The 16116-nt window shown below is 42.8% G+C and overlaps 2 protein-coding genes and 1 long non-coding RNA gene across 4 annotated transcripts; all 3 read right to left on the reverse strand.

The window, feature by feature from the left end:
* Positions 1-1313: 1313 nt before the first annotated feature.
* Positions 1314-5906, reverse strand: LOC124150220. 2 transcript variants are annotated; one of them, XM_048391372.1, is made up of 7 exons: positions 5803-5906; positions 5303-5384; positions 4560-4721; positions 3120-3206; positions 2572-2705; positions 1810-1917; positions 1314-1529 (listed from the first exon to the last, which is right to left on the reverse strand). In XM_048391372.1, exons 1-7 carry the CDS (start codon positions 5871-5873, stop codon positions 1403-1405), a joined length of 771 nt encoding a protein of 256 aa, XP_048247329.1. In that variant the 5' UTR covers positions 5874-5906; the 3' UTR covers positions 1314-1402. The 2 variants fall into 2 exon arrangements, with proteins under 2 accessions (XP_048247329.1, XP_048247330.1); XM_048391373.1 differs by having other exon boundaries at positions 1317-1529; positions 2572-2663.
* A 642-nt stretch (positions 5907-6548) lies between these two features.
* Positions 6549-9760, reverse strand: LOC125377422. The gene is made up of 3 exons (XR_007219575.1): positions 9596-9760; positions 8454-8586; positions 6549-6622 (listed from the first exon to the last, which is right to left on the reverse strand). It is a non-coding gene; the product is annotated as an uncharacterized LOC125377422 (long non-coding RNA).
* Positions 9761-11011: 1251 nt separating this feature from the next.
* Positions 11012-15218, reverse strand: LOC124125480 (mucin-5AC-like). Its single transcript, XM_048391109.1, has 2 exons — positions 15164-15218; positions 11012-14106 (listed from the first exon to the last, which is right to left on the reverse strand). Exons 1-2 carry the CDS (start codon positions 15216-15218, stop codon positions 11012-11014), a joined length of 3150 nt encoding a protein of 1049 aa, XP_048247066.1.
* Positions 15219-16116: the final 898 nt, after the last annotated feature.

Genomic DNA, 16116 nt, shown 5'->3' on the forward strand with positions numbered 1-16116 from the left:
GGATTACTTACATAACGTTCTTCCTTCTTCAGTATCTTTATTTTCGCGTCCTTCTTATCTAGAAGACACACTCTGTCAATGGCATCATAGAACACAATGCAACAAAGTACTTTTGATTCCCTATATATTACCCTATTATATACCGCTAGCTTGTAAATGTTGACAAAAGTGTGTCAGTTTATACAGATACCAATACATGTAAATGTATTTATCATATAATGGGTAGGTTTCTCGGCAGGATAAAGCCAACGGATAAAAACGATATCCGTTGGGGTCATATGCGGATAGAGATGCAAATATCAAAGGTCAAGTAGGGACTACTTTCACTGTTTATAAACAAACATGGCGTCGCCCTTGTCATTCGGCGATCGAGTCAGAATTAACCATCGGGAATCTGGATAAACTACAGGGATAGTTGCTATCATTATCAAAAGAACAGTCTAATATACTGAAAATCTGTGTCTAACTGTGACGTAGCTAAGGCATTTTATAAGTTTTGTCAACTTTGGAGATATAAATTTCGAAACAATTTGGCGAGGGCACGAGGCCTAGCCAAGCGGGATCAGTAGCCATATCTGTGCTTGTAGACCTCTGCGGCTTGAAACCTCCTCCACAAATTAAAATAGTTGGATTTGGCGGAAATATGTTTGAATTGTTACCTTGTTTCGTTTTGTCGCTGTGTGTACATCTGACTACACTTCTTATTGTAATGACAGGACAGACCGACTGTCAACAACGTCTGACCGTGGCCGTGACGTCTCATAGACTAGGGTTAGAGTAGCTTCCCTTTGTCAAAGGGCAGTTACTCTAGCGGACAGACCGATGGATTGCCGCGAAAGGCAATTAAAAACAATTGTTGTTTTGCGTATATGTTGCTTCGCCACTGTATAAGAAACAGATTTCAGTTTGAACTATATTGGCTACTGTCACTGTCCGACTGACACATCACTTACCCTGTGACGTAATAAATATTAATGCGCGCATTCCAGGAAAACTCGCAATGTTTCGGTAATGTTTGTGAGAGAGGGAAAGCGATTTTGAAGCACAGAATTAAAGAATGACATTATATGATAAAGAGGTTATCACGCTTGTGTGTTTGGGGATGGTAAATATCCTGTATTAGGAATAAACACTATGTATTTAGCTCGCCAAGGCTCGCTAAATACAATGTTTATTCCTAATGCAGGATATTTACCATCCCCAAACACACTCGCGTGATAACCTCTTTGTACCAGTGTATAGATATACTAATACCTGTAATTGTTGACAGAATTACTTGCGCCAGCTCATGAAAATATCATTACTAATGTTGGCAAAATTAGAAGTATAATTACTTGTAAATGTTGACAGAGGTGTGCCAGCTTTTGAATAATTTTTACGTATGCATTTTGGCAGATGTGTGTCAGCTCATTGAGATGCCATTTATTGTAAAAGTTGGCAGTGGTTTTAGCAGTTGATAGACCATTACCTGTAAATGATGACCGGGGCTTGCTTCATGCAATGTTAGTGCCATCAAGCCGAATTTTGGTCTGAAAATTCATACAAAAATAACACGAGATCCTGACGACAAAACTGCAATATAACATGATTGAGAGAGGAGTTGAGAGAGATCAAGAAAAACGTACAACTTACAACCAAATATGTAGAAGAAAAAAGAAGAAACTACAATGTCTACAAAATCAGACTAACCATGTATTCATTAAGTCGTGAATTTAACATGTTGCTATTTCAGTTATATTATACCATAATAATGAGTGTTGTACAGATCACACCCTGACTGCAATGATGTATAAACAGGTCATATCTTACATATCTCCAGGTCTCAGAACGTTTGCCGTAAAAGTTCCTGGTGTACGGCCGTCAGCAGTCCCCGTAGAATACGAGCCTTGTGGCCCATCATTCGCCCTCGCCACCACGCTGAAATGTATCAAATTGATTGAAGATATATATCATTTTTGAATATTAAACGACCTTTTCCGACTTCTGAACTCTTCTCTACTTGTTATACGCAGCAGTCAGCAATATCCACGCTACATCATGGCTCTGTCATGTGAAACAAGGTCTGGGGTGAGAGAGAGTCCGAGGTAGGTAGCCGGACACTATCCCATTGGCGAGAAATTGTCCACCACGAGTAAGAGAGTGTGAATAAAAGTCCTGGCTTAAGAGTCTGTCAAATAAACCCTCCTCCTCCCTGTATTCAATATATCTGGGTCGCCAAGTGAATGTGACATAACAGGCTTGTTGTGACACCGCATCGGGTTTTCAGAATATATTCCATAAAGTCCATAACTGAATATCTGACACCTCATCTGACCCCTGCTGGGTTCTCTGTGAATATCCAGGACACATACATGCTGATATGTTCTTCCTGTTCTACAACCTTGGGGCGGTGGTTAGCCTTTTGGTTAAAGTGTTCGGACGATCCACCGAAGGTCCAGGTTCGATTTCCCACATGGTTACAATGTGTGAAGCCCATTTCTGATGACCTCGGCTTGATCTGGCCGGAATATTGCTCAAAGCGGCCTAAAACCCAGCTCATTCACTAACTCCCTACTGACAACCTCTACTCACATGATGGAAAGGCCTGGCAAGTCTTTGAAAAGTTTGGTGAGGGTAGGATCGACATCTCTGATGATCTGCCTGTAGGCCTCCAGTAGTTCTCCCTTAAACGAAGGCGTGGTTTGTAAGATTGCAGATGAATTTCCCTATAATGATGACTCATTCATTGAGACACATATCAAGGGCAGTCAGTGCCACATTGTGTTATCGCGTCGAAGGCGTCTACTTATTACATCAGTTTCAACCACAGCGTAAATGAACCGACGTCTTGTGATATTATACCATGTCCAGTTATGTATAAGGGAAGACGCGATATTATATTTTAATCTCCAAATAGTATCTCGTGTCCCCGGATGGAATAGCATTATCTTTTTCATCGTCTTCCTTCCGCGGTTCCGCAAATGACATTTGTAACGTTAGTACATGTCCAAGGAAACGATGGGAATCTGGGCCCTGGGTTATATGAGACATGTGTTGTGGAAACTAAATATCGTCTGATACCTGTGGCATAGAATATAAGCGTCTTCTTACACATTTTATAAATAACATAATTGTTTTACCCCTGTGTTGTAGAAATATTGGGACTGATTCATGACGACAGTGAAGTATTCCCTGATGGAGAGGTTGTAGCCCTGTTTGGTTATTATCTTGAAGAAGAACACTACTACATCAAAAGAAATTGTTGACACATGTATGTCTAATCACCAAATTGTGATAATAAGTAAATAAAATTACAACAGTTCAGGGGATACAGTGTGTCATAACTGGTAAATCAGAGGTGATGCACATTGTGATCTGTTTTGGGCAACGTTGTGAAAATCGACCAAATACATTTTGTAAAGTTGAGTGACGCCTCCTAAATCTAGCTGTTGCAATAGCTTTGCGTTATGTATCAAACTTGTGTCTTCAAACACTCATTTACCAGTAATAATAGATTTCCAAGAATATACTTGACAAAAATAATTATGCTTCAGGCCGTTGAAATCAAAACAGATGGTCTGCCACAAAAATACATTGTTGCAGTTTTATGCCTCATTCCGTTGAAATAAAAACAAATGGTCTGCCACAAAAAAAATCATTGTTGCATTTTTTATGCTTCAGGCCATTGAAACAAAAACAATTGGTCTGCCACAAAAATACATAAAGTTAAGGCTCATATCTGGTTTCGCATCTGTAACTAAAGAACTATCTAGTCATCCAAATTCCCGGAACAGTTACCCAAACATGACGATTTACCCTCCCCATTAAGATTTACCTCCTCCATCAACATTTGCCTCCTCGTCAAGATTTACCTCCTCCATGTACATTTATCCCTCCATGAAGATTTACCTCATCCATGAAGATTAACCCCATCCATGATGATTTACCTCCTCTATCAAGATTTACCTCCTCCATGAAGATTTACCGTCTCCATGTAAATGTATCCCTCCATGAAGATTTACCTCCTCCATGAAGATTTACCTCCTCCACGATGATTTTCCCTGCATGATCATTTACCCCTCCACGGTGATTTACTTCCCCCATGAAGATTTACCTCCTCCATCAAGATTTACCTCCTCCGTGTAAATTTATCCCTCCATGAAAATTTACCTCCTCCACGATGATTTTCCCTGCATGACCATTTACCCCTCCACGGTGATTTACTTCCCCCATGAAGATTTACCTCCTTCATAGTCATTTGCCTCCTCCATGATGATTTACCTCTCCATGGAGATTTACCCCTCCATCGAGATTAACCTCCTCCATGGAGATTTACCTCCTCCATGAAGATTTACCTCCTTCATGAAGATTTACCTCCTCCATGATGATGTACCTCCTCCATTATAATTTACCCCTCCATGAAGAATTACCTCCTCCATCAAGATTTACCTCCTTCATGAAGATTTACCTCCTCCATGATGATTTACCTCCTCCATGATGATTTACCCCTCAATGAAGATTTACCTCCTCCATGCAAATGTACCCACCCCATGAAGATTTAAGTCTCAATGCAGATTTACCTTCATCATGAGTTGTTCTATCCGAGCAACCTCCCTCTTCCCCGTCTCATGGACGTCCTCTGGGGTGGTGTCCAGTGAGAGGTACGCCTTCATGCACGCCTTGTAGTACTCCCCGCCGTTGTGTAATGAACTGACGCCGATACCAGAACGAGTCGTGTAGTCCAGTTTACATGCATAGTGACAGTCATACATTGAACCGTACATGTATGTACTCTGCCAATGGTATCATATGTATGTAGATAAGTAGATATTGTGAATTACATCGCTGTGAAACACTAGACATTTTCTATTTACTTACATAAACATAAAAAAAATGTTAGTATAATGTTTCACTAATGTATTCGGACTACGCCCTGTCTTATGTGCTACTTTACTGACTTTTCATCAACAGATAATGGCATTTAATGTATATATAAATAGTATTACGATAACATTATTTTTGCAATGAAAAGAGGACAACAAGCAAAAATAGAGCTAGATATACTTCTAAAAAGAAACCCTTGAATATTAAGGCACCCTCAAGTCTCTTAGCTGACACTGGGATGAGTAGGCTGCTAGAGCTGAGAAGGGTATGAGAGTAAAATGGTGGTAAATGTTTTATAGCATATATCCTCGGATACAAACATCCGTCACTGCATTGATAACATAGTTTCTACCACACTCTAGTATACTTGTGTACGGTGATATTAGATCCTGTCCTCTAGTGGTTACGCTATTATTGCCATAAATAGTTGTATACATACATTCGTCAGATACGATTTCAGATCCCTCAAGCTGTCCAGAGCTGATGCAATGGCGGATGTTGCTCTGTCGATGACTGTTTGCCTGTCAGCAGAACAAGAAGACATTGTTAATATTACATTCTACGTTTTTGTTTCATCCGCTGCAAATTCCAAGGGCAACCAACTTTATCGTCGAGATACATTCACACACACTCCAAGAGGTCTCACGTTGGTCATTTGGGCTTTATTCTGCCTCGAATCCCAGTACTTGTGGGTCGTTAGTCCACATACAGAGCACTTCAGATTACTGATGACAAACCACAACACTTGACGTCTATAACATTGAAGACGAGGTCATTCATTTATCTTTATACATGTAGGTCATTGGGTTTTTATGTACTTAGGTCAACTTGTGCCATACAGAAAACACAATTTGTATTTAGTTGAATAAAATAATATCACCCTTCCCCATGGTTTATAGGGGTTCATTTGCTCATCAGATTACATGACGTGTGCTATACCTCTCTGTATCACTAAAGCCGATCGTGTTGTTTTCCACGCTTTTGATGAAGGGTTTGTACAATGGTGACATCTTGTTGTCTGCGATATTGGTAACTTGGTCAAACTGCTCTGGTAACCGAAACTGAAGTGACACAACATCAATCATATTTCCCTCTGATATCAGACACAATATAGTACCATGTGAAGCCCGTATCTAACTTTTAGTGGTGATTTTTCCTCTGTTATAAAGGCTGGCTAAAATCAGAATAGAATCCCACTCGGCTCATCTTCATCCAACAAGTCATAAAGAAGAATCCATATTGGAACTGATTCGCTAGTGTCGCTAGTTCACATGACTATCGCTTTACACTTGGTAACCATATATAATGTCGTTTTATATCGGCTTATATACTTAAATTCTGTTAAACAAATAAACTCTATTTTTTTCAAAATCGACCCTTAGCACGAACTATATGTTATGAGGTATTACAGTGAAATCGTGCAATATAACTTTTCCATTTCTGGAGGAAATATGTGAGTATGAGGCAGGATGAAAGCCGTGCCCTGTGTTCCCCAGTAGCCCAGCACACTTGATACTCCCTGGCTACCCATACGTCACTACCGCGATAATACGATTCTTTTGCCGCAGCTGTCGGGTTGATCTCGCCATTATAGTCTGATAAGTAGGTGCTGAGTTCTGACTAGTTGTGTACATGCCCTCTAAACTACAACTATATATGGTATATTTTTACCGTCTACTTTTATGCGTACCATGGATGCATTGTGGTACTTTGTTCCATTTTGCACGGCTTGCTGGAAACTCTCTTTTATCTCAGATATCTGTGTAAACGTAACACAACAATTGAAAACAACTGGAATATATTTTGTTAAGCAACGGAAAATGTAACTCATTTAAAGTTCAATTAATATATATTTATTCTGAAATTAAACCATGCATTTTTAAAAAAATATATTGATGAATACATCTCCTCGACATTAAGGTTGTGATTCACAATTTGCACGTGCATGTTAAAAAAAGGCGCATAATTAGGATGTTTGCGTGTTTGTTTGTGCATGATACTCACACACCTGTTTTACAAATCTATCAGGTGGTCGTTAAAACATACGTTTAACCGTGAATAACGCCTGAGTGATGTCGCGGCGTGCTGACAATCAACGTCAACACGCCTAGGGTATGCTGCAAACAGGAGCACAACGAAGTTGCCAGACATAATATAATCTCCTTGGAAACATTATGCCACGGGCTGGTCGTCCAGGTGTGACGTCGATTGGTGCATCTAGGAATACTAGTATATTGATACCAAACTGCCACATTAACAGCTCGGACTACTCCTGGGTTGAGACCAATTAGAGGTAGAAACGTAGGCAACTCGGTGATTGAGCGCAAGATCCGGTACGGAAGTCAAGAAATATGCCCTATGTTCAGGCACCCCTAGCTTGGTGTAGACAGCTTCCTTCTCAAGTTCAGAAGACAAGACATGGACAATATATTGTTCACAGATGAGTCCAGGTTTCATATGGGCAGCTCTAATCGTCGTGCATCCAGGATGTTTTAGCGACGCTTGCGTTACACAACGCCGGCAATTTGGAGAGGGGAGTATAAACTCATCATTGTTAATGGCAATTTGAATTGCTTACGCTATCTGGACAAGTTCTAGCCTTTGTGCAAATTCAGGATAATTCCCGCATCACTTGTTGCATGTGTTGTAACATACTTTTTTTGAGACAGCATAACAATGCAGTACTACCATGGCCTGCTGCCCCACATAGAACATATTTGGAATGAGATGGATCAGACGCCAACGACATGATTAGAATCAACCTGCAGCTGTAACGCTAGCTCAATTGGTCCAATCTTTGCTTTACATTTGCGCCAATAGTGTTGGCTGGCTATTAGCGGTACGGAAGACTCCCCGAGTTAGTTCCCTTGTCTTCGCTCTCCTGTTCCACCTTTTGTACCCGCCTCGTGGTTTTCGAAAAGAAAACCTCTGGCAACCGAAAAACCTCTCCATCTTGTGTCCCAATCGTCAGTGGTCTAAGAGTGTCCGTCAAACCTTACTGGCGTTGGAACAACATCCCCAAGGCTCAATCATCTGGTATCTTCAGTGCACCGCCTCTGTATCTGCGCAAAATGGTGTCACACCCGATATGGATATTGTTAATTGAGTTGTTACGCCATCCCTCTTTTAGGGCGTGTCGATCTGTAACCAGGTATGCGTTTCGTCAATGAATGTCTTATGATAAAACATTGAGCAGACGAATGACCAAATAGTATGTTGACCAAATACTAGATGAATGCATTTTAGAATAAAAATATTTGTGAATATATGGATATAAGAAAATGATGACTACATACCAGGAGGACAAAAGCTGTCATAAGAAATGTTTCAGTTCAAGTGATAGGAACTGTTCTCTCTTTCGCTATATTGCATTCACTACCTTCCATTGTAAATATAAAACGTCTTCATCATCCTCCAAAACAGATTTCATTTGCCGCAAAGGGCAATTAGCTGTGAAAAATCTATGAATGGATCACTGAAAAGCCATGAACACCCTAACCCGAATTTATTATCACCATTTGAAATTCCAGAAAAAAGCTGGAATAAATTCTTTCGCCTAAGAGTTTACAAACTTATTATTGTTGAGTTACCTGTTGTGGCAGCAAGGTCAATCTGTGAAGGTAGTTCTCCACATCTTCCCTTGTGTTCATTGGGGTGCTTGTCATCCGGGTCACATCCTTCTGAACTCCCTCAAGGAAGTTTACGGGGTTCAAGTTGACGTAACTGAAACAGGAAATCTTGCATCACCATCTTTTATTATAGAATATTATCATTACTTAGGCCACCTTAAGGGTAAAATAGATTTATTTACTCTTTATTGAATGTCTATTTGATACCGAAAAGCATTCATTGCAACGCGTCTGACTCCATACGGAAATCTGGTGATCTACAATCAGTAACTGAGGTCTTGTGCTGTGCACCGAAGTAGATTTAATTTGCCCTTGTGTACAGGATGAATTTGCAGACAAAATATTATACTATGCATTATACATTTTACTATGTTAGAATATGTTAAAATGTTAGAATATGCTAGTATCACTTCTGCCATATGAACAAAGATGTGTTTGAATCTAGATATCTAAGGTGTCATGCAACACCATGGTCTCCTGCAGCCCTACTCCATTCGGATAAACATTTGTTTTATTTTTCTCATTAGGATCCGATACGTATCAATGTATGTGCGTTTGATCGTTGTAAGGAATTGATACTGCTATGTTGACAATGCATTCGGTGGATAGGGACATTACAATGGTATCTGTGGATATGTCATGTCTAAATTATCATTTCTTTTATATATCTTTTTGTAAGCTCGTTTGTGATGTCGTCAAACTTATCTAATTTTAAAATTGTGCATTTTTAGCATCAATTATTTCAATCTATTACTGAACTTACTTAAACGTTTATATTATGAATATGTAATTGCATATCATTAAGAGAGACGGAAAACAATTTACAATTTGCGCTGTTGTCTCATACAAAGTCACTCCTTTGAAGTAACAATAGACTTGAATTTAGAGGGAGAACTCAGCTAGGCGCGTTCCTGGGAATACAATACGTCAATGTTTGCATGGCTATGTGTTTGTCGGTCGGCTGTAAGACATATTCATAGTGTTGTTACCATAACTCTGTTAAAAGTTTGTTTTCCAAAGACAGGTAATCTAATATCTGTTTAAACTCATCCTTATAGTCAAAGCATGTTGATATAACTATCACATATCCGTTTTCAACTCACAATCGCCACTGATACCCGTCTCGAAAGGCTTCTTGTGTGTAGCGGAGTACTTTGAAGCTGATTTTATCCTGACGGGGAAGCTCCACCTCCGAGATGTTTACCAGGCGCTCGTATAGCCCGTCAACAAAGTCCTACGGCAGACAACGCCAAACAACACAACGTTATGTACACATGACCTAGTTATGTACTGCAGTTAAGATCTAAACACTGAAGTGAGTCTACATCATCTCCCAAGTATGAAGCAGGTAAAGTATTGTTTAACCTGCTCCATACTCGAATGGGCTGTTAACCGATCCCAATCCAGCGCCCTTTATAAAATATATATAATGTAATCCAATCATCAATGCAACTTGCTGAAACGAAAACATATGCTGTTCAAAATAACGATTCTGTATTTTATATATTTAATACATTTAAATACACCTGCAATATAATAATCCATGTCAGTATGCTGCTTAAAATGTTCATATCTGGTGTAGTTGAAGGACTTTAGGCGGTCGTTGAAGGTGTAGACGTTCCTTGAAGTCGCTGATCTTGGCCGCTGACTCAGCCGCCATGTTTGGAATTCATCAGCCAATGGAAGCCAACCTTTGACTGCTTGTTTCATCTGAAGCAAAGGAACAATTATCGTGCATTACTATATTACTATTTATAAAAATGTAGGTCATCTTCCGATGCTAGACTGATGGTGGTGGTGGTGCTTGGTGATGGTTTGATGTTCTTTTTTGGTGATGGTGGTGCTTCTTTGTAGTGGTGGCTTTGGCACTTTACGGTGGTTGTTGATGCTTTGTTTGGTGTTGATCGTGCTGGTGGTTGTGTGGTGGTGGTAGTGCTTGATGTTGTTTGTGGTGGTGTCTTTTTGCGGTGCTTGATGGTGCTGCTAGATTGTGGTGTTTGGTGGTAGTGCAGTTTGTGCAGATGGTGCTACGTGTTTGGTGATGGTGGCGCTTACGGTGCTTGCAGTGGTGATGCTTTGTGGTTAATGCTTGGTGTTCTTGTATGCCGATGGTCAATCTCTCCGAGATTTATGAGAATTTATTTTGTGTACGTGTGACGAGCACCATTTCTGTCACCTTCGATAAGTGCCGCCTTAACATCAACTGTTCTCAGATGAAGCATATCGTAATAGTCATGCATTTTTAATAATGATAATAATAGCCCATTTATGCGTTTTTGCTTGGTAGTGGTTGTAGGGTTGTTGTGCTTTGTGATGACAGGTTGTTGTGGTGGTTGGTGTCGGTTGCCATGTTTATGATGCTTGGTAGTGATGTTGCGTGGTGGTCGTTGTGGTTGGTATACTTGGTGCTGGTCGTGGTGCTTGGTGGTGGCTGCGGCGATTGGTGGTGATTGGGATGCTTGGTGGTTGTGGTGGTTGGTGGTATTGTCGTTGGTGGTGCTTTGGTGCTTTGTTGTTGTTCATCTTGATAGTGATGGTGGTGATGGCGATGGTGGTGTTCCATGGCGGTCCTGGGTTGTGACGCATTTTGTTGGTACTGGGTTGTGGTGATTGGTGGTGCTTGGTGGTTGTGGTGGTTGGTGGTATTGTCGTGCTTTCTGGTGGCGATGTTTGATAGTGGCGATGGTGGTGCTTGGTGAAGGTGCTGGTTGATGTAATGCTTTCAGGTGGTGATGCTTGAAAGTGGCGATGGTGGTGCTAGGTAAAGGTGCTGGTTGATGTAGTGCTTTCTGGTGGTGATACTTGATGGGGGCGGTGGTGGTGCTTGGTGAAGGTGCTGGGTGGTGTAGTGCTTTCTGGTGATGATGCTTGATGTTGGCGGTGGTGGTGCTTGGTGAAGGTGCTGGTTGATGGAGTGCTTTCTGGTGGTGATGCTTGATAGTGGCGATGGTGGTGCTTGGTGAAGGTGCTTGGTGGTGTGGTGCTTTCTGGTGATGATGCTTGATGGTGGTGGTGCTTGGTGATAGTGGTGGTTGATGGAATGCTTTCTGATGATGATGCTTGATAGTGGCGATGGTGGAGCTTGGTGAAGGTGCTGGTTGATGTAGCGCTTTCTGATGATGATGCTTGATAGTGGCGGTGGTGGTGCTTGGTGAAGGTGCTGGTTGATGTAGCGCTTTCTGGTGATGATGCTTGATAGTGGCGAAGGTGGTGCTTGGTGAAGGTGCTGGTTGATGTAGTGCTTTCTGGTGGTGATGCTTGATAGTAGCGGTGGTGGTGCTTGGTGAAGGTGCTGGTTGATGTAGTCCTTTCTGGTGGTGATGCTTGATAGTGGCGATGGTAGTGCTTGGTAAAGGTGCTGGTTGATGCAGTGCTTTCTGGTGGTGATACTTGATGGGGGCGGTGGTGGTGCTTGGTGAAGGTGCTGGGTGGTGTGGTGCTTTCTGGTGATGATGCTTGATGGTGGCGGTGGTGGTGCTTGGTGAAGGTGCTGGTTGATGGAGTGCTTTCTGGTGGTGATGCTTGATAGTGGCGATGTTGGTGCTTGGTGAAGGTGCTTTCTGGTGATGATGCTTGAAGGTGTTGGTGCTTGGTGAAGGTGCTGGTTGATGGAATGCTTTCTGGTGGTGATGCTTGATAGTGGCGATGGTGGTGCTTGGTGAAGGTGGTGATTGATGTAGCGCTTTCTGGTGGTGATGCTTGATAGTGGCGGTGGTGGTGCTTGGTGAAGGTGCTGGTTGATGTAGTGCTTTCTGGTGATGATGCTTGATGGTGGCGGTGGCGGTGCTTGGTGAAGGTGCTGGTTGATGTAGTGCTTTCTGGTGATGATGCTTGATAGTAGCGGTGGTGGTGCTTGGTGAAGGTGTTGGTTGATGCAGTGCTTTCTGGTGGTGATAATTGATGGGGGCGGTGGTGGTGCTTGGTGAAGGTGCTGGGTGGTGTGGTGCTTTCTGGTGGTGATGCTTGATGGTGGGGGTGGTGGTGCTTGGTAAAGGTGCTGGGTGGTGTGGTGCTTTCTGGTGATGATGCTTGATGGTGGGGGTGGTGGTGCTTGGTGAAGGTGCTGGTTGATGGAGTGCTTTTTGTTGGTGATGCTTGATAGTGGCGATGGTGGTGCTTGGTGAAGGTGCTGGGTGGTGTGGTGCTTTCTGGTGATGATGCTTTATGGTGGTGGTGCTTGGTGATAGTGCTGGTTGATGGAATGCTTTCTGGTGGTGATACTTGATGGGGGCGGTGGTGGTGCTTGGTGAAGGTGCTGGGTGGTGTGGTGCTTTCTGGTGATGATGCTTGATGGTGGCGGTGGTGGTGCTTGGTGAAGGTGCTGGTTGATGGAGTGCTTTCTGGTGGTGATGCTTGATAGTGGCGATGTTGGTGCTTGGTGAAGGTGCTTTCTGGTGATGATGCTTGAAGGTGTTGGTGCTTGGTGAAGGTGCTGGTTGATGGAATGCTTTCTGGTGGTGATGCTTGATAGTGGCGATGGTGGTGCTTGGTGAAGGTGGTGATTGATGTAGCGCTTTCTGGTGGTGATGCTTGATAGTGGCGGTGGTGGTGCTTGGTGAAGGTGCTGGTTGATGTAGTGCTTTCTGGTGATGATGCTTGATGGTGGCGGTGGCGGTGCTTGGTGAAGGTGCTGGTTGATGCAGTGCTTTCTGGTGATGATGCTTGATAGTAGCGGTGGTGGTGCTTGGTGAAGGTGTTGGTTGATGCAGTGCTTTCTGGTGGTGATAATTGATGGGGGCGGTGGTGGTGCTTGGTGAAGGTGCTGGGTGGTGTGGTGCTTTCTGGTGGTGATGCTTGATGGTGGGGGTGGTGGTGCTTGGTAAAGGTGCTGGGTGGTGTGGTGCTTTCTGGTGATGATGCTTGATGGTGGGGGTGGTGGTGCTTGGTGAAGGTGCTGGTTGATGGAGTGCTTTTTGTTGGTGATGCTTGATAGTGGCGATGGTGGTGCTTGGTGAAGGTGCTGGGTGGTGTGGTGCTTTCTGGTGATGATGCTTTATGGTGGTGGTGCTTGGTGATAGTGCTGGTTGATGGAATGCTTTCTGGTGGTGATGCTTGATAGAGGCGATGGTGGTGCTTGGTGAAGGTGCTGGTTGATGTAGTGCTTTCTGGTGGTGATGCTTGATGGGGGCGGTGGTGGTGCTTGGTGATAGTGCTGGTTGATGTAGTGCTTTCTGGTGGTGATGCTTGATAGCAGCGGTGGTGGTGCTTGGTGAAGGTGCTTGCTGATGTAGTGCTTTCTGGTGGTGATGCTTGATGGGGGCGGTGGTGGTGCTTGGTGAAGGTGCTGGTTGATGTAGTGCTTTCTGGTGGTGATGCTTGATAGCAGCGGTGGTGGTGCTTGGTGAAGGTGCTTGCTGATGTAGTGCTTTCTGGTGGTGATGCTTGATGGGGGCGGTGGTGGTGCTTGGTGAAGGTGCTGGTTGATGTAGTGCTTTCTGGTGGTGATGCTTGATAGAGGCGATGTTGGTGCTTGGTGAAGGTGCTGGTTGATGTAGCGCTTTCTGGTGGTGATGCTTGATGGGGGCGGTGGTGGTGCTTGGTGAAGGTGCTTGTTGATGTAGCGCTTTCTGGTGATGATGCTTGATAGTGGCGATGGTGGTGCTTGGTGAAGGTGCTGGTTGATGTAGCGCTTTCTAGTGATGATGCTTGATAGTGGCGGTGGTGGTGCTTGGTGAAGGTGCTGGTTGATGTAGTGCTTTCTGGTGGTGATGCTTGATAGTGGCGATGGTGGTGCTTGGTAAAGGTGCTTGTTGATGTAGTCCTTTCTGGTGATGATGCTTGATAGTGGCGATGGTGGTGCTTGGTGAAGGTGCTGGGTGGTGTAGTGCTTTCTGGTGATGATGCTTTATAGTGGCGATTGTGGTGCTTGGTGAAGGTGCTTGTTGATGTAATGCTTTCTGGTGGTGATGCTTAATTGTGGCGGTGGTGGTGCTTGGTAAAGGTACAGGCCAGGCCCGAACACTATAAAATGATACCTTCAACATTAGGAGAGGAGAGCGCGGTTTGCTATCGATCGAGTCGAATCCCGATCGTTCTAAGTTTCTACCAGTTAGTGACTAGTCTTGCCGGTCTGATCCTGTCCTGCATTGACAGATGGGCTGAGAGTAAGTAAAACTATGTGAGTATAAAACTGGTGTTGCGTTTCTTTATTATGCGTGTTTGAATGCTGATAGAGACAACTTGGAGTAAGTGTCGTTAGACCAATCACTCCTACACGGAGCCGAGCCGCGGCGGACAAGGCGATCGAGTGGCGATGTCTGGCGTAATTGACCATATGGACCAGGAACGGCAATACATTTAGTAACTGTATTAGGGTCGCACTGGACGCCCGAAAGCAGTTACGACACTATTACGAAAGACTGTCTAGAAAGGGATATATATTATGGGTACATTCAAAGTGTTTTGTTAATATGAAATTACAATGCTTTTGCATGTACACTTTCAATCGATTTTTGTTGGTGCCTCAACCCAATACTTGTGAAGTAATCTAAGTTAAACAAAGTATTGCTACCTCTATCGCATCATTAATATGTATTTAAGTTTTTCTTTCATATATTGTCAAGAACCTGGTGGACCGTATTTTGAACACACAATTGATTGGACCAACAGAAGCCGACAGTATGAAGACATGAAAACGTTATTGCCAAATATGTGATTGTGACGGATCTCACCGATAGGGCAGGACTCGCACCTTTTTGCGAACACCTTGTAACATCTCTTTATCATATGGATTTACATGTATATTTTACTGTCGAAATCATACAATGGATTATTGAAAGGGTTTGCATATTTAAGTTAAAAGGGTATTCATTTTTTTTCGGCGGCAACTTCTATTAAGATCTTAAAACATTGTTTTCCTGCCTTTAGTGTGTTTCATTGTGATCACTATTCTTGTCATATTCTGGGGCGGTCGGGAAGCCTAGTGGTTATAACGTTCGCTCGTCACGCCGAAGACTAGGTTTAGATTCCCGACATTTCTGATGCGATAGATACGATTTGCAGAAATGTATACTAATACAACTTTTAAGATCGGATGTACTTTGATAATTACAGAACAAATATTAAGATCTGATGTACATAGATCTATTACAGTACCAATATTAAGATCTGATGTACATAGATAAATTACAGTACCAATATCAAGATCTGAGTGAGTGAGTGAGTATGGTTCAACGCCGCTTTTAGCAATATTCCAGCAATATCACGGCGGGGGACAGCAGAAATGGGCTTCACACATTGTACCCATGTCGGGAATCGAACCCGGGTCTTCGGCGTGACGAGCGAACGCTTTAACCATTAGGCTACCCGACCGTCCCTATTAAGATCTGATGTATGCTGATATATTACAGTACCAAACTTATGATCTGATGTACATAGATCTATTACAGTACCAATATGATGAATAAAGATGTATTACAATCCAAGCAGTACCAAAAGGTGCTCCCACGACCAGGCTCACATAAATACATAACAATATACTGTACAGGTATGGAAAATACCTGACAGTGAACATTTTCATTAAGTTGTACCTTTTTCAGGATTGCGTTCAGGAAATAAGAAGAATGGCAGATTACCTGGGACGCCCTCTACAGGATCAAACATACCAGGCGATATCCGATTCTTG

This window comes from Haliotis rufescens, unplaced genomic scaffold (assembly GCF_023055435.1).
Source record: "Haliotis rufescens isolate VD_foot unplaced genomic scaffold, xgHalRufe1.0.p SCAF_9, whole genome shotgun sequence".
In the NCBI taxonomy this organism is placed as follows: Eukaryota; Metazoa; Mollusca; class Gastropoda; order Lepetellida; family Haliotidae; genus Haliotis; species Haliotis rufescens.

What these genes read in the sequence shown, in the direction of transcription:
- LOC124150220 (XM_048391372.1), bottom strand. Translation starts at nt 5,873, where the DNA reads ATGTCACCATTGTACAAACCCTTCATCAAAAGCGTGGAAAACAACACG. An exon ending in TAGAACAACTCATGATGAAG is followed by an intron (nt 3,207 to 4,559) that starts GTAAATCTGCAT and finishes TTCTTCTTCAAG; the next exon opens with ATAATAACCAAACAGGGCTA. An exon ending in AATATTTCTACAACACAGGG is followed by an intron (nt 2,706 to 3,119) that starts GTAAAACAATTA and finishes TCATCATTATAG; the next exon opens with GGAAATTCATCTGCAATCTT.
- LOC124125480 (XM_048391109.1), bottom strand. Translation starts at nt 15,218, where the DNA reads ATGATAAAGAGATGTTACAAGGTGTTCGCAAAAAGGTGCGAGTCCTGC. An exon ending in GTGCGAGTCCTGCCCTATCG is followed by an intron (nt 14,107 to 15,163) that starts GTGAGATCCGTC and finishes TACATCAACCAG; the next exon opens with CACCTTCACCAAGCACCACC.